The sequence below is a fragment of the Erythrolamprus reginae genome, unplaced genomic scaffold (assembly GCF_031021105.1).
Source record: "Erythrolamprus reginae isolate rEryReg1 unplaced genomic scaffold, rEryReg1.hap1 H_15, whole genome shotgun sequence".
Taxonomy (NCBI): Eukaryota; Metazoa; Chordata; class Lepidosauria; order Squamata; family Dipsadidae; genus Erythrolamprus; species Erythrolamprus reginae.
Genome location: NW_027248468.1, coordinates 245,182 through 266,983, shown reverse-complemented (window position 1 = coordinate 266,983; position 21,802 = coordinate 245,182). Strand labels below are relative to the sequence as shown.

General features: G+C 42.0%; 1 protein-coding gene across 1 annotated transcript in view; it reads right to left on the bottom strand.

Annotated features, from left to right (window-relative positions):
- The window catches only part of LOC139155356 (sodium channel protein type 5 subunit alpha-like), a 377,085-nt gene that overhangs the window by 245,356 nt on the left and 109,927 nt on the right, over positions 1–21,802 (bottom strand). The window contains exons 7-8 of the mRNA XM_070730487.1: positions 20,439–20,636; positions 11,706–11,876 (exon numbers count right to left, since the gene is read on the bottom strand). Of these exons, the coding sequence (XP_070586588.1) occupies positions 11,706–11,876; positions 20,439–20,636 (369 nt within the window). The remainder of the gene's footprint in view (positions 1–11,705; positions 11,877–20,438; positions 20,637–21,802) is intronic.

The following is a 21,802-nucleotide window of genomic DNA, read 5'->3' as shown; positions in this document are numbered from 1 at the left end:
TGTCCTACTGTTCCATTGTCCTCTTTTATCATTACTTTTTACTTATGTTATCTTTATACAAACTACTATCCTATACATGTTTGACAAATAAAATAAATAAATAAAATAATGAAAATCTGCCAAAAAAACCCCGCAAGCTCAGAGTGCACCAAAGACCCTGAGCTATAAATATTCCCATTCATTTATTTATTTATTCATCCATTTATTCATTTGTTTATTTTGCCGAACATAGATAACAGATGTAAGTGCAAACATGGACATGAACAAGGAATGAGTACAAGTGAACAGAGACAGTGGGATTATTGGTCCCAAAAAGATATGTTGGGCTGACATACGGTCACGTCACACTCTAAGGACCTACCCTTGAGGGTGGACTAAAACTTGAGTCAATCCAATATATTTCACCACTATGCTACACTATCTTTCTTCGGTCTCCAGAACAGCTAAACCAGAGCAACATCTACTAAAGGTGAGAAAATCAACCCAGTGGCAACAGCACTTATGAGTTTAGACAAAAGCCTATTAAAAAGCAGAGGTAGTCCTCAAGTTATGACCACCACCGAGCCCCAAATTTCTATGGCTAAACAAGACATTTGTTTTGTCCCATTTTAGGATCTATTTTGTCACACTCGTTAAGCCAAGCACTGCGGTTGTGAAATAAATCATGTGGTCGCTAAGCAAATCTAGCTTCCCCCGTTGCCTTTGCGTGGCACAAGCCACCTGGGATAGTTATCAGTAGTGATCACACAACCTTAGGACAGTGCAACTGTCGTAAATACATGCCAGTTGCCAAGTGCCTGAATTTTGACCGCATGACCACAGGAATCCGCAATCGTTCTAAGTATTAAAACATTAAAGTATTAAAGTACTAAGTATTAAAACCAATCATTTTTTTACCAATGCTGCTGAAGCTCTTAATGATCACTAACAAGTAACTATTGTAAGTCAAGAACTCCCTTTACTGCAGAACAAATGAATCCAACGCCTTTTTATGTTTTGCCTGCTGATTCCTAGGGATGGGAAGGAGTAAGCACTTATAGCAGTCGCTGGCCACGGAATCATCATCCTAACCCAAATCTTAATAACAATTAAGAATCCACTGTAAGTTCAACACCAGGACCCGATGTTTGCATGTAACATCTGGAGAGAAAACGGGAAGAGGAATTCTTAATCCCAATCCCCAGAAACCACTAGAAGTATCTCTTCAATAAACTCGTGATCTAGCAAGCCTTGCTCAGCCATGGGCTATATATAAATATCCTCACCAACGCTCTGCAAATATTCTATTTTTACCACACGTCTTCTTGTGTTGGTCTGTCTGTCTGTCAAGGTTCTGTAAGTCACAGTATATGGTTGGTTGGTGGGTTATGTGAGCTTGGCAGCTGACAAAGGGAATCTGAAGGGCAAGGCGAGAATAAAAGTAGACCCACCGTGTCGGCTGTTCCATATTTCTCTGCCATAAGTGGTGGCAACAGCACGTCGGTTGGAGTAGTTGGGTCCAAGCTTTCTCCACCCCCAATCAGTGACACTACTCCGTTGCAATCCACCGAGCTGTTCCTTTTGCTGTTACAGGTGTAGATAGGAGAGCTATAAATCCCTTGACTCTGTGCACTCATCCGTCTCCCATTCCTCAGAATTAGCAGTGAGCCATGTTGGATTTCACTGTCCCCGACTGTGCTAAAGTCATCGTCCGCAAACTCTGCCTCTGAACCTATTTCCCTGCTGCGTAGCCGGAAACTGAAGACACTTCCATGGCTGGTCTTACGTTTCACCGAATTTTCCAAAGAGCCTGAAGTAAAACCCAGGAGAGCCTTGAAGGATCCAGAGAAAGTGGAAAAGGCCAGTGAGAGGAGAGGGGGGAGGGGAGGGGGAGGGATAGAAAGGAATCAATTTAATAATGCATTTATTGGATGCTAAGAAGGTGTCAAGTTCCATCAACATAGCAATTCTCTCCAGGCACATTTATGGGATTATATTTTGGGAGAACGACTGGAGACAGATGGGGTGGGACTTCCCTAGGCCCTGCACAATTTGCCTGGCACTACATTGGCACCTGGAAGACCACCTGCTCGTTCTCCTGGGCTAGATTGCACCTACTTGGCTTCCAGCTGTAACCCCTGCCATAAGGGCATTTGATTAACACAATTTCCCATTGCTGTCCCAATCCCTTGGAAAATACACTGCTCAAAAAAATAAAGGGAACACTTAAACAACACAATATAACTCCAAGTAAATAAAAATAAATAAAGGGAACACTTAAACAACACAATATAACTCCAAGTAAATAAAAATAAATAAGGTGAACACTTAAACAACACAATATAACTCCAAGTAAATCAAACCTCTGTGAAATCAAACTGTCCACTTAGGAAGCAACACTGATTGAAAATCAATTTCACGTGTTGTCAGCATATTCAACTTTGTACAGAACAAAGTATTAAATGAGAATATCTCATTCACTCAGTTCCAGGATGTGTTATTTGAGTGTTCCCTTTATTTTTTTGAGCAGTATATTTGGAAGCAAAAGCCCAGCCCAATTCTCTTTTAGTAGCGCCAACGTTAAGATGAATTCAAGGAGAAAAATTCCTTAATAAATTACATTCTTCATGGATGAGATGTTGGGCAACTACCAGCTAGGTTGGAAGGAAGAGAGGGTCTAGCTTGGAATCATTGCACAATTGCAAGTGGCTTAAACTTGACCTCATTCAAACTCTACAAAGCTTGTCCAGTCATTTTCAGGGGAAGGCAAGGGGTTAGTGAGATTCTTGCAACACAGGGAGTAAATAATGTCTAAATAATAAGTTGTCTATTCACAAGTGGCTCTGGTTACTTGCCCCTGACACAAGCCCTCTTAGATCCATGGCATTAGAGAACTCCTGATTTTTCCAAGTCAAAAAAATGTTAACCAATGAACTGCACATACACAGACATGGGATCCCCCCCAATCAGAGTAATAGCTGGAACAAATCAACAACTGATGAATAATGAAAACTTCTGCAACGCAGGCAATGCAAACACAAAGAGGAAGACACACATAAACATGAATGAGTAGATGCATAGATGCCACCAGCAGTATTTTCTCTACATTGGCAGAAACATGCTATTTAAAATATTCCCATGACCATAACTGCAAAACTGAATTTTGCCATGATCTAATGCAATGAAGGGAATAGAAATAAAAAGAGAATAGAATAGGTCAGTGATGGCGAACCTTTTTTCCCTTGTGCCTGCACAAGTGCCTCACCCATAATTTAATGCCTGGGAAGGGCAAAAAATCCCCCCCCCGACTCCCGGAAGCACTCTATAGGCCAGAAACAGCCCGTTTCCCAACTTCTGGTGGGCCCAGTAGGACTGTTTTTCACCCTGCCCAGGCTTCAGAGGCTTCTCTGGAGCCCGGGGAGGGCAAAAATGCCCTCCCCATCCCCACGGAGGCCCTCTGGAAGCTGAAAATGCCCTCCCAGAGCCTCCATGCGAGCCGAAAATCAGCTGGCCTGCCCGCAGGTGCGTTCTGCAGCTGAGCTAGGGCAACGGCTCATGTGCCAGCAGATATGTCTCCTTGTGCCACCTGTGGCCCCCCTGCCGTAGTTTCGCCATCATTGGAATAGGAATACTGAAAGAGAAGTTAATCAGAGGAAAGCCATTTCCATAAAACAATAATCAAATTGATTAATCTTCTCCTGATCAACAGCTTTTGCTCAGGATTTGGCCCAGCCATCTCAAAAATGTTTTTAAGTGCTTTGAGGCTTGTATGTAAGAGGATGATAAATGCATGCACGCGGAATGAAAAGACGACTCATCTACTGAAATAATACACATCCAGAAAGATGTTGCTTCATCTAGCCTGGCGTGTATATATATATATTTTTTATTATTTTCCATGCCAAAATCCATTCAAAACAGACCGACTCATTCAATCATTTCCGCATGAACAATCTTGTAATTAGTAAGATTGTAAGATTAATTCAATTAAATAACAAGGATAAAATAACCACAAAAAGAATAAAAAAGAAATAAAATTCATTTGAGCGTCACTCATGCAGGAGCAGTATAAGGTTGGTGTAGTTATCGTGCGTCGTTTACCACGTCAGCCTCTATACTTCGCATGCAACTTGCCAAATACTGCTAAGATTATCTAACAGTCAAGCATCAGGTATTTATTTCAGTGCACAACAGTTTTGGGTTTACCTTACTAGAAAGAGAAGGTCCAATGAAAATACTGCAGGAAAGAGGTTAGTTCTGTCCAGGGGTGAGTTCCACTTACCTCGTGACATTCCCCTGGTGTAATTCTGCTTCCACACATACTTAGCAGCTATATGCAGCACGAAACACAGCTGAGGAGTTGATCAGATGTGTTTCGGGTGAAGGAATAAGGGTAACTATAAACCTGGGGATGGGCAGGACGCCCTTTTTCAAGCAGCAGCAGAGGAAAAAACTTCCAAACAGTAAAAAAAAAAAAAAAAAAAAGATGGCGGCGCCCATTGACCGAATTGGATCCGTTACACCATCATGACATCACTAGCGGATCACTACCAGTTTGTGCGATTCAATCCAAACCAGCAGGAATCCTAGAAGCAAACTGAGGCCAACTGTCTGTCACTACTTAAAACAACTGTGCATTTCCTCCACAACTGTTATTCAAACTCAGAAAAAGAATATACCCCTTTTAAGATATTGCTTGAGACAGCCGCGAGAGCCATCGTGGGGCTTCCCAGATTCGCCCACGTTTCTACAACACTCCGTGGCCTGCATTGGCTGCCGATCAGTTTCCGGTCACAATTCAAAGTGTTGGTCATGACCTTTAAAGCCCTACATGGCATTGGACCAGAATACCTCCGGAACCGCCTACTACCGCACGAATCCCAGCGGCCGATAAGGTCCCACAGAGTCGGCCTTCTCCGGGTCCCGTCGACTAAACAATGTCGTCTGGCGGGCCCCAGGGGAAGAGCCTTCTCTGTGGCGGCCCCGGCCCTCTGGAATCAACTCCCCCCGGAGATTAGAACTGCTCCCACCCTCCTTGTCTTCCGTAAACTACTTAAGACCCATCTATACCGCCAGGCATGGGGGATTTGAGACACCTTTCCCCCAGGCTTATTATAATTTATGTTTGGTATGTATGTGTTGTTTGGTTTTTTAAATTGATAGGGTTTTTAGTTTTTTCTTAATATTAGATTTGTGCCTGTACAATATTGTTTTATCGCTTGTTGTGAGCCGCCCCGAGTCTTCGGAGAGGGGCGGCATACAAATCTAATAAATTATTATTATTATTTTATTATTATCTATCTATCTATCCATCCATCCATCCATCCATCCATCCATCCATCCATCCATCCATCTATCTATCTATCTATCTATCTATCTATCATCTGTTTCTATCTATCATCTATCTATCTATCTATCTATCTATCTATCTATCTATCTATCTATCTATCTATCTATCTATCATCTGTTTCTATCTATCTATCATCTATCTACCTATCTATCCTGTTTCTATCTATTTATCTATCTATCTACCTACCTACCTACATACCAACCTACCTGTCTGTCTGTCTGTCTGTCTATCTATCTATCATCTGTTTCTTTCTTTCTTTCTTTCTTTCTTTCTTTCTTTCTTTCTTTCTATCCAACTATCACCTATCTATCTATCTATCTATCTATCTATCTATCTATCTATCTATCATCTATCTATCTATCTATCTATCTATCTATCTATCTATCTATCATCTGTTTCTATCTATCATCTATCTATCTTTCTATCTATCTATCTATCTATCTATCTATCTATCTATCTATCTATCTATCTATCTATCTATCTATCTATCATCTGTTTCTATCTATCTATCATCTATCTACCTATCTATCCTGTTTCTATCTATTTATCTATCTATCTACCTACCTACATACCAACCTACCTGTCTGTCTGTCTGTCTGTCTATCATCTCTTTCTTTCTTTCTTTCTTTCTATCCAACTATCACCTATCTATCTATCTATCTATCTATCTATCTATCTATCTATCTATCTATCATCTATCTATCTATCTATCTATCTATCTATCTATCTATCTATCATCTGTTTCTATCTATCATCTATCTATCTTTCTATCTATCTATCTATCTATCTATCTATCTATCTATCTATCTATCTATCTATCTATCTATCTATCTATCTATCATCTGTTTCTATCTATCATCTATCTATCTATCTATCTATCTATCTATCTATCTATCTATCTATCCTGTTTCTATCTATTTATCTATCTATCTACCTACCTACCTACATACCAACCTACCTGTCTGTCTATCTATCTATAATCTGTTTCTTTCTTTCTTTCTTTCTTTCTTTCTTTCTTTCTTTCTTTCTTTCTTTCTTTCTTTCTAACTATCACCTATCTATCTATCTATCTATCTATCTATCTATCTATCTATCTATCTATCATCTATTTATCTATCTATCATCTATTTATGTATCGTGTAGATACCAGGAGCCTTGGTGGTATAGTGATTAAATTGCAGCATTGCAGGCTAACTCCATCCACTGTAGAATTAAATCCTGATAGAGCTAAGGGTTGACTCAGACTCCCATGTAACCAAGGTCGGTAAAATAAGGATGCAGATTATTGGGCCCCATATGCAAACAATGCTTCTACATTGTAAACCGCCCAGAGAGTGCCATAAAATACCATGAGGTGAGTTATATAAGTCTAAATACTATCGGTATTGCTACATGCTGCCCATCTTACCAATAAGGCATCATTGGATAGCTTGATGTCTATGGAGATTCTCAGTCATCCAGGTCATAGTTGTCCCAAAGGTGCTTTTTCAAGGGGAAACTGGACTTTCTCGTTTCCCTTTGAAGACATTTCGCTTCTCATCCAAGAAGCTTCTTCAGTTTTGCCTGGATCAGTGGTAGGGTTGCTCCTGGTTCGGACCACTTCCTAGAACCAAGTAGCGCCAGTGGCAGGAGGTTCTGGCCACCCGCCGGGGATGCTCCACCCACATGCCTGGAACGCTTCTACGCATACACAAAAATGTCACATCCAAGCGTGAGGGTGTGCATGAACTGGTAGCAAAATTATTTAGGACCCACCAGTGGATTGAATGGTGGGGAATGGAAGGATTTATATTCCTTGCAGACAGCTGGCCATTTTTATCCTTTTATAGAGTTGTTGGACCACTTAAGAGATTTATCTGTGTCCTCAAGGTCACCTGACTAGCGCAAACGGATGTAGAGCCTTGTTGGAACTGCTGACTTCCTGTGTAAGGGGACTGTTCAGTTTTGACCAAGAGGACATCTTTGACTCGTCTTTCAAACCAGCTGTCCAAAATGTGGACTTACTGTCTTCAAAACTATTTATGGGACCACCTGCGACCTCATACATCATTGTGGCCAGTAAGGGCCCACAGAGTCGGCCTTCTCTAGGTCCCGTCCGCCAAGCAATGCCAATTGGCAGGACCTAGGGGAAGAGTCTTCTCTGTGGTGGCCCCGACCCTATGGAATCAACCGCCCCCGGAGATTCCTCCCTACTGGTCTTCCAGAAAGCTGTTAAGACCTGGCTTTCCCGGCAGGCCTGGAATTAGATTGACTGGTGTGTGTGTATGGTTTTTTTTAAAGTTATTATTTTATTGTTATTATATTACTGATTTTATTATGCAGTTTTGATTTCATTGTATTTAATCCACTTGTTAGCTGCTCTGAGTCCGCTTTGGATTGATCGGCATATAAATACAATAAATAAGTAAATAAAATGGAAGAGTGGCCTTTTTCTTTCAAATGTGGATGGACTACTGAATCTTGTCTTGAAGGGTTTGTTTTCCTCTGTTGTGCCAATCGTCCGATCAGGTCCCACACAGTCAGACTTCTCCGGCTTCTGTCAGCGAGACAATGTTACCTGGCAGGTCCTAGGAGAAGAGCCTTCTCTGTGGGGGGCCCGGCCCTCTGGAATCAGCTCCTCCCGGAGATTTGCACTGCCCCAACCCTCCTTGCCTTTGGAAAGAACTTAAAAACTTATTTATGCCATCAGGCTTGGGATCACTCAACCCCAGCCCCTGGCCACTGAATGCTTAATGCTTCATGTTTGGTTGTACTGAATGATTATGATACTTAGTTTTTATAATGCTTTTAGTTAATAATTTATATTAATTGTATATTGACATGCTGTGAGCCGCCCCAAGTCCACGGAGAGGATCGGCATACAAATCCAATCAATCAATCAATCAACGGTTGTTTTGTTTCCCCAATGTATAGATCTTCACATATCTCACTGCACTGTACTGCATATACCACATTGCTTAGTTTATCCTTGGGGTGGACAAGCCCTCTCTCATCTATCTCCAGTCTACAACACCGTCCTTTCTACAGTTCTACACCCATTTGCACTACTGAGACAATTCTGAGGACAAAGATAAACCTCAAAGTGGCCTCTATTTCTTTTCCTACCTCATAGATTCACTACTTTATTTTACATTACGTATAGTGTTGCGCGAACAAAACCTGCAAAGTTCGGGCTCATACCAAACTTTGTGCGGTTCGGTATACCGAACCCAAACCTGAATTTTTTGCAAAAGTTCGGGTTCGTGTTTGGGTTTGGGAGAGCGCCAGGAAGCGCCGCCGCCTCGGGAGGCGAAAAAGGAGGTGGGGAATCCCACGAGGAAATTCCAGGGGCGGAGCTTTGATGTCACTGAGACGTCCTTCCTGGCTGGCTGAAACGGGGACTCCAGGAAGGACGTCTCAGTGATGTCAAAGCTCCGCCCCTGGAATTCCCTCGTGGGATTCCCCACCTCCTTTTGCGCCTCCTGACCGGCCGACAGCTCCCCGGCTCTTCTGGGAAGCGCCGCTGCCCAGCTATCACCTTTAGAAACAGCCAGGGCGCTTCTCGGCAGTCTCCCGAATGCCAAACCCGGCTTTGGGAGAGCACTGAGAAGTGCCCCGACTGTTCCAGAAGGTGACAACTGGGCGGCGGGGCTTCCTGGCGCTTCCTGGCGCTTTCCCGAGAGCTGAACTTGAAAGTTCGGCAAAAGTTCAGCAAAAGTTCGGGTTTGGGTGCTGAACCCGAACTTTTTTAAAAATTCGGGTGCCAAACCCGAACCCGAACATCGTCGGGTTTGCCCAACACTAATTACGTCCATGCATTTTATATCTCTTATTATGTAATGTAATTGTGGTTATAATATAGTGATATAGATTACCTTATGTATAGTTTAAGATCTGTTTTATTACTATGTAATGTTTTTCTTCCCCCTTCCCCTTTTTCCCAATGACCCTTCCCCACCCCTTTTAATGATTTAAATTTAATAAACTTTTTTTTTTATAAACCTCAAAGTGGTCTTAACAACTCTCTAAAAGAAGGCAAATGACCAGCCATCTGCAAGGAGTATAAATCCTTCCATTCCCCACCATCCAGTCAAGCTAAAGAAGCTGCTTGTGTGAGAAGCAAACTATCTTAGAAGAGAAACAAGGAAGTCCAGTTGCCTCTTTGGGACATTGGATGGTTTACAAACAGAAAATTGATCAATAAAAAAACAATTTAAAACTATACCCAAAAAAATAATAAAAAAGACAGATGGACGAGATCTTCTTATCCTGCCAATGCTCTAAGGCCCTCAGCCAACTGGCACAAACAAATTTTGATACCTTTCCAAAAGTAATAGCAATAATACTTAGACTTATATACAGCTTCACAGTCCTTTACAGCCCTCTCTAAGTGGTTTACAGAGTCAGCATATTGGCCCCAACAATCTGGGTCCTCATTTTACCCACCTCGGAAAAATAGAAGGGTGAGTAAACCTTGAGCTGGTGAGAATCGAACTGCCGAACAGCTGGCAGCCGGCAGTCTGCAGAAGTAGCCTACAGTCCTGCATTCTAACCAATTCACCATCACAGCTCTATGAAGGACAAAAGAGTTGGAGGAACTATCGCCCCTGTGGTGAAAGAATGTTCCGTAGATTTGGGGCCACAGCAGAAAAGTCTCTTTTTCTTGGCCCCAGAATTCTTTAATAGATGGGATGCATAGCAAAACCCTACTCTTGGAAGTGAGTGGGGCCGGCTAATCCCACTGGGGCAAGAGAGCTCCTCAGACACACTGGACCCATGCCATATAGGGCTTTAGAGTTAATAACCAACACCTTGAATTGGGCTCAGAAATAAACTTACAACCACTGCAGGTCACATAACAACAATGTACCCTAAAAAGTAAATATAAAGGTTTTCCCTGCCCGGTTGTGTCCAGTTTTAGGGGATGGTGCTCATTCCTGTTTTTTAATCCAAAAAGCCAGCATTATCCAAGGATGCTTCTATGGTCATGTGGCCAGCAGGACTATACTCCAAGACACACAGAGTCCAGTTACCTTTCCACTAAAGTGGTACCTATTATCTATTTTCATTTCCATGCTTTCAAATTGCTAGGAACTGGGGCAAGAACGGGAGCTCATCCCATCCCACAGGACTTTAAGCCTCAAACTTTCAAGCACCTGGTCAACAAGCCCAGGGTCAACCTCTTATGTAAATTATAAAACATCTTTTGAAGATGAAATTCAAATATGGCTCACTCTTAGCATCTTTAAGCTATTGAACACATATTAGTGTATTCTACAGGGCTCCAGATCGAAAGGGCCGCCATCCATAATGGGGCAGAGGTTCATACGAGCATCAAAATGCCCTAATTTAATGAAGTTTTCTGGTCCTGAGGACTGTGTCTGACCTTTAGCAACCGTTCAAGACATAATGCCTTGTACAAGTAAACAAATAAAGAAGTCGCAGTAGTTAAATTAAGAGACTTGGCAAGGCCTAGAACAGTGATGGCGAACCTTTTTTCCCATGGGTACCGAAAGTGCATGCACACAGGCTATTGCAAATGCACAAGTGCCCACACCCATACTTCAATGCCTGGGGAGGGCATAAACAGCTTCCCCCACCCCCTGGAGGTCCTCCGGAGGCCGGAAATAGCCTGTTTCCCAACTTGTGGTGAACCCAGTAGGCTCATGTTTCACCTTCCCCAGGCTCCAAGGTTTCCCTGGAGCCAGGGGAGGGTAAAAATGCCCTCCCCAATCCCTCTGGAGTCTCTCTGGAAGCCAAAAACGCCTTCCCAGAACCTCTGTATGAGCCAAAAATCAGCTGGCCAGCACACACATGCATATTGGAGCTGAGCTAGGGCAACGGCTCATGTGCCAGCAGATACGACTCCGCGTGCCACCTGTGGCACCCATGCCATAGGTTCACCAACACTGGCCTAGAATGTCTAAACACAGATAGTCTTCGACTTACAACCACTTGTTCAAGGATCAAAGTTACAACAGCCGTGAAAAGAGTGACTTTATGGACGTTTTTCATAGTTGCTGGATCCCCATGGTCAATTTGGGTGCTTGGCAACTGGCATGTACTTATGTCAGTTGCAATGTGATTGCCCTTTCTAAGGGCACCCGGTTTTCTGACAAGCAAAGTCAATGGGGGAAGCCAGTTTTGCTGAACAGCTTCATGATTCATTCAGCAGGTGCAGTCATTTGCTTTTAACAGCAATCATCAGATAGGGCGCAACTCAATATCTTGCTTAGCTGTGAAAATTTGGGGCTCAGTTCTGGTCGTAAGTCAAGCACTATCTGTGTATTAATCTAGATGATGCCTCCGTCTCTATAGGGGGGGAAAGGAATATGCTAAGCTCTTCACAAAACAGTTGTGACATTCCTTTGATTAACATTTTAGTGCAAACACTAACCGCCCTTCGCTGGCCATCGTCTGAAGCAGGGTCTTGGTCCTCTGTCTCATCATCGGCCCCCGAGGACTTCTTTTTCCTTCTTTGATTCCTTTGTTCTTTGAAGTTCTTCAGGGCCACAGGTGACACTTCAAATGAGCTAAGTGACAATGAATCAATGCCTCGAGCGAGCGCCTGAAAGGAAACAGAACAATGGAAATATATAAACTCCAAGTCTCTTATCTGAGAACCAGCTTTAATGCATTTGTATTTGTATCGATGACACCCAGGACTATGTTGTACCTCTTCAAACGAAACAAAGCAAAAAACACCTGTTGTGTTTGGGGGGGGGTTTCCACAGGCATTTAGGCATCTCTACTCAAAGCAGTTATTGGAAGTGAGATTCTTATGCCACGAAAAAAAGGAAGCCGGTGTAATTTGGAGGTGAAAATTGTCTTCCGAAAAATGTGCTATTAGACAAAGGGTTGAACCAAATCTCTCACCCGCCCCCTACAAATAGCAATATTGCAGTCACATTTCTCTCATCTCCAGCAGGAATATATTGAGGCTAAAAGGGTCTTCTTTTTTGGGGGGGGGGGGAGGGAGGGGAGGGATATAATTTTTAAAATTTTTCTCCACCTTAGTATAAAACATGTAAATAAAAACACCAATATCCAACCATAAATTGCAAAAATTCAATATCATTTATGTACTTTCACTTTCTTTCTTTCTTTCACTTTCTACTTTCCCTTTCCCCGCCCATAACTTCATCCCTCCAACATTTAAACTAGTTAACCGATACTAAAAATTCATCAAACAGCAACAGCAACAAAAAAAACCCAAATACATCCTCAGTATCTAACATTCTATAAATCCCATAGTCTTCATTATTTACGGAGAGAGAAGAAATTCCCCTCATTCCAACATTTAAAAGATAATTACCTAATGAAAATAGTTTTACCATCTAAAATAATATAAACTATCTTAGATTTGTGTTACATTCGCATCTAATACTGCCACCATTTCTTTTTTCATCGTTGTCTACCCTCAATTTTTTTATACTTTTACTTCACTTTAAAAAAAAAATCCAAATGCTTTAATTATTTTTAACTTCCATCCATTCATATAATTTTCCCCAGATTTTGTAATATTTCAAATCTTCTTTATCTTTAAGTCTTAAAGTAAGTCTATTCATTTCAGCACAATCCATAATCTTCCTTATTAATTCTCTTTCTGTCTAAAAGGGTCTTCCATCCAACCTAGGGATGGGGAACAATTAAGACTTGTGAACTTCAATTCCCAGAATTCCTGAGCCAGCCATGCTAACTTAGGAATCCTGGGAGTTGAAGTCCACAAATCATAAAGGGGCCTCTGCTCTAACCCCAAGAGGATCACACCCATCATTCATAAAACTATCATTCCCATTTGTCTGAGTTTCAACACTGGAGAGAAGACAAACCCTTTTCTGAAGCAAGGGCTGCAGAGAACCTGGGGAATAGGAATTTTCGTCTTTGCTTCATGCCTTCACCCATGGATGTCCAACAGATCAAGGTCCCCAAATCTTTGGGAACACCGATAGAGACATTTGAAATTAGGAATGGAACATATTGTAGTCTCTATCACAAAATGGCTACCACCTGAAGTGTAGCACCAATTGGGGACCGACCTTCCTACCCTGTTTCCCCGATAGTAAGACACCCCCGATTGTAAGACGTATCTGGGGTTTCAGGGGGGTCAGCTAATATAAGCCGTACCCCGAAATTAAGACATATGTCTTACTTTCAGGGAAACACGGGGGTATTGCCGGGGGGGGAGCCCGATGACGTCGCTTCCAAGCTCCCTGCGCGCCCCTCGTCTTCGCGGCGCCGCGGCGCCACCGCCTCTTCCCCGGCTTGGCAAAGCGAAGGACGGTGCTGGTCCGAAGCAAGCCGAGCGGGTGGCTTGCAGCGAAGGCGCTCGTCCCAGCAACCGAGTTCTGCCGAGGCTCGGCTGCAAGCGGCCAGCGAGGCCGACCAGCTTTGAGGCGAGCGGCCGGAGCTGCGCCCTCCTTCGCCCGCCTCCTTTCCGGCAGGCAGGTGGGGCTGCCCAACTGCGCAGAGCGGCTCCTCCCCTCCAGACACACGCTTCCCCGACACGCGTCTGTGGCTCCACGCGTGCACGCCACTTGGAGCCCTGAGGTTGAACTTGGAAAAAGGCTCACGAGGCTCCTGTCCCGCGGCTGCCCTTCTGGACTCTGGGGAGATGCCTTCGGGAACGCGACCCTTTCAATTTTTTTCCAATGTAAGACATACCCCGAAAGTAAGACGTAGTGGGGCTTTTGGGGGTAAAAAGAAAGTAAGACACTGTCTTACTTTCGTGGAAACACGGTATAGTCCCTTCCAACCTAGGATTCTATTTTATTTATTTTATCTGTTTGTTTGTTTGTTTGCTTGCTTGCTTGTTTGTATCCTGCCTTTATTATTTTTACAAAAATTTCAAGGTGCCAAACATAAACAACACACATTCTTCCCCCTATAGTTTGCACAACAACCCTGTGAGGTGGATTGGTCTGAGAAAGAGGGACAGGCCCAGTGTCAGCCAGCTGTTTTTCATGCCTAAAGTGGGACTAGAACTCACATTTTATTATTATTATTATTATTATTATTATTATTATTATTATTATTATTATTATTATTATTATTATCATCATCATCATCATCATCATCATCATCAGTGGTTATTGAAACGGATGTCCAAGTGCTGCCTCTATGTTGGTTGAGGCAGGGAGGATTCCCTTGGGTCCCACTTGTTGGGGGTCAAGGGAAAGGGAGGGTCTTGCCTTCTCTTTCTGCTCAAGATCCCCATGGACAATTGGTGGGCCACTGTGTGACGCAGAATGCTGGACTCGATGGGCTTTGGCCTGTTTCAGCATGGCTCTTCTTAAGTTTTTATGTTCTAAAAAAGATGTCGGTGTCCATAGGATTGGCAACGGAGCGGTCACATGCAAATTGTGCAATCTGGCATCCACTACCGGTGCTCAGCAGCCTTCCATACTGGTAGCAACCCATCTCTGGGGATGCTGCAATGGTTATAAGTGTGAAAAATAGCCACAAGCCACTTTTTTCAATGTTGTTGTAAGTTTGAACCAGTGACAAAGGATTGTAACTCCAGGACTACTCGTATTCCCCTATTCCTTCCCACCCACACCCAGGGATGGGCTCCTAGGGGTACAGTCAGGTACGCTGAACTGGTAGAAAAAATTTGGTCAGGTATGCAGAACCGGTTTTTTAAAAAAATTTTTTCTTTTTTCCCCCTTCTGGACTCTGGGTATGTTTTCCCTATCACAGTAAATGAGGTGGAATGTGTATAATTTTGGAAGAGCTGTGTGTGTGTGTGTGTAGATAAACATACAGTTTATATAGTAGATAATGTATATTTTTGTGCGACTGTATGTAATATGTATGTACATATATGGCGGCATACAAATCCAATAAATAAATATATACATAGAATTAAATAGTATATTTTGGATGTTCAGTAATAGTAAATAGATCGGGAAATTGTATCTCTTTGAGGCGAGGAGGGGCCAGGCACCCTAACCCTAACCCAAACCTTTGGCATGAGCGACGTCAAGTTGGCCACCTTTAAGCCAGTCACATGACCTTTAAGCCACTCCCCCTGTCATATAATCGTCAAACCACTCCCACCTGGTCACATTGCCGGCAAGCCACACCCACAAAATAAGCCACACCCACAGAGAGGTAGTAACAAATTTTTGCAGCCCTTTACTGCCCCACCCCTCACCCCAAAGAGAAAGATGAGGAGATTGCGCGAAATTAACCCTGAAATGGAGATTTTAAATTGTGTACTGACTGCACACCCCCTTTTCTTGCAATGCATCACAAAAGCAGCCTGCTCTCTAGCTAATTGGATCATCAGCCCTCTAACATCGCAGCTTGTGATAAATTTCTATCGGTGCCTTCATTCTCCTGTTTTAAAGCCCAAGATAACTATCCATCATCCCCATGTTCACCAGTGATGCGCCAGCTCTCCCAGCATCTAAACATTTGGGCAATGTCATCGACTGCTGTGAATACACTACAGTATATTCTTGTTGCTGGTTCAGAATGCATTTATTATTATTATCATTGCAAGTAAAATCTTATCCCACTGAATGACGGAACAAGCTGTGACCGAGGATCCAGAATGATAAACCCAAACTGTTAAAAAAAAAAGAATAAATAATGCGCAGATAAGATGGTTTGCCCTGTCATATCTCTTTCAATCACTGCTGGAATGTCTGCAAAAACCAAGGGGTGTCAAAAACAGATCTAAGCCAAATGTATCACTTGGGATGGGGAAATGAGGGTGATGATGATAATAGCCTGGAAATAGCAATAAAAAATGCTCACTAATATTTATGAAAATATGAAGACAGCTAGAGACAATGGACTTCAGCTAGAAAACAGCACATCATTATGGGAGGAAGAATATTTCCTTTTAATCTGATTCCCCACCACCACCACCACCACCATTTTCACATTGTTTTTAAAAAAATAAGGGAATTCGCTTTTATCTTCTGAGTGCCATATTTTCCAGGGATCCAAAATGACATACAAAGAGCATCTCTATTTCTCAACATGAGAAAATATTATTTTACTGAAAGAGTAGTAGATCCTTGGAACAAACTTCCAGCAGATGTGGTAGATAAATCCACAGTAACTGAATTTAAACATGCCTGGGATGAACATATATCCATCCTAAGATAAAATACAGGAAATAGTATAGGGGAAGACTAGATGGACCATGAGGTCTTTTTCTGCCGTCAGACTTCTATGTTTCTATGTTTCTATTTCTCCCTCCAAGCTGTGCATCACTCCTCTTAAGGTAGACCAGAAATTAAGATTCGATTACAGTAGTCCTCGACTTACAACTGTTCATTTAGTGATCATTCAAAGTTACAAAAGCATTGAAAAAAGTGATTTGTGGTTGTTTCTCACATTTACGCCCTGAGTCGACGGAGAGGGGCGGCATACAAATCTAATAAATAATAATAATAATAATAATAATAATAATAATAATAATAATAATTATTATTATTATTATTATTATTATTATTATTATTATTATTATTATTATTATTACGATCATGGCAGCATCCTCAAGGTCATGTGATCAAAATTCACACATTTGACAATTAACTCATATTTATGACGGTTGCAATGTCCTGTGATCTCCTTTTGTGACCTTCTGACCAGCAAATTCAATGGGGGAGCCAGATTAACTTAATGACTGTTACTAATTTAACAACTCCAGTAATTCACTTAACAACTGTGCCAAGAAAGGTTGTAAAATGGTGCAAAACTCTCTTAACAAATGTCTCGCTTAGCCACAGAAATATTGGGCTCAATTGTGGTTGTAAGTTGAGGACTAACTATACTCAGTAACCTACACTGTGTAAGGCTAGTAAGGCAATCTGTCACTCTACTCATTATAAAGAGCTCCCTTCAATTAATATGTTAGTTATACTGAGTAATAACACAGGACCCCACAATAAAATTTAATACTTAAAATTTTGTCTTTGTAGGAGCCCCTCAAATATTAGAACACTACTATCATGTCTCCCCTAGTCCATAATCTTATTTACTTTAAAGGGGACTTGAGATTTTTGCCAAGGTTTAAACTGGCCAAACAATTCCAGTCTCCTACTCTATCCTCTATAATACATCCATTATCCTGTATAATGGTTATAAATTGGACAGAACAAATTATGATGTGCAATGTGTAAAACAAATTATTGTTTATTTTATACATTCAGGTGTGCAGTCTCAATTGACACATATTTACCAGATTCTAATATTGCCTTCTTTGTTCTGTCCACTACAATTTTCTTTCTTTTTCTTTCTTTCATTCTTTCTTTCTTTCTTTCTTTCTTTCTTTCTTTCTTTCTTTCTTTCATTCATTCATTATTGTTTAACAGGATTTGCATGCCGCCCAATTCCAGTGGACCCTGGGCGGCTTACGACATATTAAAAAACAACATAAAATCACAGTAGAAAATAGAATATAAAAAGGATTCAATAATCCTACAAATAGCTTTCAAACATGCAGTCATTCATCGTCCCAGGCCTACCAGAAAGGACGGGTCTTAATGGCTTTCCAGAAGGCCGATAGAGCAGGGGTAGTGCAGGGGCAGTTGGTTCCAAAGGGTCAGAGCTACCACAGAGAAGGCTCTTCCCCACGGTCCTGACAACCAACATAGTTTGGCAGATGGGACCTGGAGAAGGCTGACTCTGTGGGCCCTTATTCGCCACGGGAAAGTGTGAGGTAGTAGACGGTCCCATAAATAGTGTGGTCTTTGTTTGTTTGTTTGTTTGTTTGTTTGTTTGTTTGTTTCTCTGTCTCTCTGTCTCTCTTCTCTCTCTTCTGTCTCTCACTCTCTCTTTCTCCCCCCTTCTCTTTTTCTCTCTTTCTCTCTCTCTCTTTCCTTCCTTCCTTCTTTCTTTCTTTCTTTCTCTCTCTCTCTCCTCTCTCTCTCTCACTCACTCTCTCTCCCCTCTCTCTCTTATGTCTCTCTCTCTCTCTCTCCCCGTCTCTCTCTTTGTCTTTCTCTTTCTCTCTTTCTTTCTTTCCTTCTTTCTTTTAACCTACTTACCTACGGCACCTGGATGATCCAAAAATATGAAAAAGAAACAGTGTACCTTTCTCACAAAACAGCCATTGATATTAAAGGAAGGGGTTGGTCCAAAATTACCCAACTTGTTTCCTGGGCTTAAGACAGAACTAGAACTCACAGTCCCCCATTTTCTTTCTTTTTTTTAACCACTACATCAACCACGCAAATACACTTTGGCTCATGTTAGTCAGCATTATGTGTTCCCTTTCGTCATGCATGTGCTTGGCTTTTGTTCTACGAATTGTTTTATTTGCACTAGGGAAAGCGTGGCACTGTTTGAACAACTGACCCTTTCTATTAATTCACTTGTTGACTAATGAGGTCCTAATGGCTGCTTGAAGTGGGGAAATCAATAAAGTAATTCTGAAAAAAAAAACCAATTAATTAACTTGAATGGATGGCTAGGATTGCCACTATTGAACGGAAAGCTATTAATTCCCTCTAGAGCTAATATGCAACAGAATAACATCGAAGATGATAAGGTAAAGGATACCAACATGCTGTTTCTAACCAGGGCTTCATAAAAGTTGCTATAAGGGGAATCCTGAGAGTTACACAATGACTTTTGATCCCAGCTGGGATGAAATAAGCACACAGAATGGATGGTCCTTGCAGTCATGTGTTGAAATGCCTGGTTTGGAGTCACCCAATTGGCACAGAAACCGTTCCTCTGGCAAAATCAATGTTGGCAGGGACAATTAATGGCATCGGACCAGGTTACCTCTGGGACCGCCTTCTGCCACATGAATCCCAGCGACCGGTCAAGTCCCACAGAGTCGGCCTTCTCCAGGTCCCGTCAACTAGACAATGTCATTTGGTGGGACGTAGGGGAAGAGCCTTCTCTGTGGGGGGCCCGGCCCTCTGGAATCAGCTCCCACCAGAGATTTGTACTGCCCCCCTCGCCTTCCATAAAAGTTTAAAGACCTATCTGTGCCACCAGGCTTGGGGCCATTAGACCCTAGCCCCCTGGGCGTCGAGTGTGGTATGTCTTGCTGTGTGAATGTGAATGAATCATTTAAAATTTATTTATTTATTTATTTATTCAATTTTTATGCCGCCCTTCTCCTTAGACTCAGGGCGGCTTACAACATGTTAGCAATAGCACTTTTTTTTAACAAAGTCAACATATTGCCCCCACAATCTGGGTCCTCATTTTACCCACCTCGGAAGGATGGAAGGCTGAGTCAACCTTGAGCTGGTGATAAGATTTGAACCGCTGACCTACAGATCTACAGTCAGCTTCAGTGGCCTGCAGTACAGCACTCTACCTGCTGCGTCACCCCGGCTCCCTATTATTAATAGAGTTTTTAAAGTTTTTTAGCTATATTAATTGGATTTTTTAGATATGTATATTGTATTTTTTTTATATATGTTGTGAGCTGCCCCAAGTCCTCGGAGAGGGATGGCATACAAATCAAATCAAATCAATCAATCAATAAACTGAAGACCCTGCACGCAACATGCCCAGTTTTTCTATATACAACCAAACCACGTAGTTGTATGGATGTGATCTCCTCTTGTGACTTTCTGACAAGCAAAATCAATGGGGAAGCCAGATTCATTTAACAACTTACTATCATAAGTGCAGAGACTCATTTAATAACTGTAGCAAGAGAGGTGGTGAAATGGGAGAAAACTGTCTTGCTTAGGGACAGCAATTTTGGGTTCAATTGTGGTGATATGTTGAAGACTACCTATGTTGACCCTCAAAGGTCTGGGCACACTAGGCTGGCTTTTGACTGTGTAGTTTCCCTACTACTGTTTTGAGACCTTGGAGCTCTCTATTACATCTTTAACGGAGTAGCTTTCTACTACACCTTTATTTCAAAATTACCCTGGAATAGGTAACTATGGAGTAATGGCCCCCATGTTTAACCAATGAGATGCTAATTCTGATCATGCAACCCAGCACTTTAGCAAAGGTGGGGAACAATGGCCCCTTTATGACTTATGGACTTCAATTCCCAGAATTTCCGGCTCAGCTTGCCTCATTCAGGAATGCTGGGAGTTGAAGTCCACCAGCCATAAAAGGACCATTGATCCCCACCTCTGCTTTAGCATAAAGCAAAGAAAATCTCCTCCAAGTTGAGAAGTTTACAGACCTCCTGCTCTTTCTTCAGTGCCTCCATGGCTTCCCGAAATTTCTTTTCTTTGGCCTCCATTTCTGCAATGGTAGCTTGGTTCTGCTCCTCGTAAGCCATGGCCACCACAGCCAAAATCAAGTTGACTAGATAAAAGGACCCCAAAAATATGACCAGCATGAAAAAAAGCATGTAGATCTTTCCAGCAGATCTCAGAGTCTATATAAATGAGAGAGAGAGAGAGAGAATAAAAAATGGAAGGGAGAAGAGATATTCAAGAGTTATTAGAACCATGTATACCTCATCATAAACTTTTGGGAATCTTTATAACATTAGTGGATCTCACTGCATTTTCCCGGAGATGACCAGCAACAGAAAACATATCTTCATGGATTGATATACAGTGTTCCCTCGATTTTCGCAGGGGATGCATTCCGAGACTCCCCGCGAAAGTCGAATTTCCGCAAAGTAGAGATGCGGAAGTAAATACACTATTTTTGGCTATGAACAGTATCACAAGCCTTCCCGTAACACTTTAAACGCCTAAAGTGCAATTTCCCATTCCCTTAGCAACTATTTAGATCATTACTCACCATGTTTATTTATTAAAGTTTATTAAAAAATATTTATTACAGGCGGACGAAAGTTTGGTGATGACATATGACGTCATCAGGCGGGAAAAACTGTAGTATAGGGAAAAACCCCGCAAAGTATTTTTTAATTAATATTTTTGAAAAACCGTGGTATAGACTTTTCACGAAGTTCGAACCCGCGAAAATCGAGGGAACACTGTATACATATACTGCTCCAAAACATAAAGGGAACACTCAAATAACACATCCTAGATCTGAATGAATGAAATATTCTCATTGAATACTTTGTTCTGTACAAAGTTGAATGTGCACAACAGCATGTGAAATTGGTTGTCAATCAGTGTTGCTTCCTAAGTGGACAGTTTGGTTTCACAGAATTTCACTTGGAGTTATATTGTGTTGTTTAAGTGTTCCCTTCATTTTTTTTGAGCAGTGTATGTAGCATATATTGTCATCTTGAGATTTTTCCCCATACAAAGAACCTGATAAAATCTTGAGCTGAGAGAGGGGAGTGGGCTCAATGCCCGCCAAGACAGTTTTCATCTCTAATACAGGTTGAGAAATCACAATATTTTGGTAATTGGCCCAAACTCACCCAGTTGGCATTCATGCCCGGGGCAGGACTAGAACTCGCTCCCTCCTGGTGATTGTCCCAAAGATAGCATTTCATACTTAAAACAGCAGTAGAAACCACAGCCTTGTGGCGATTAGCCCCAAATCACCCAAGAAGAATTCATGCCTGTGGCGCCATTAGATCTCACAATCTTCTGATGATTGGCCTAAGACCACTCA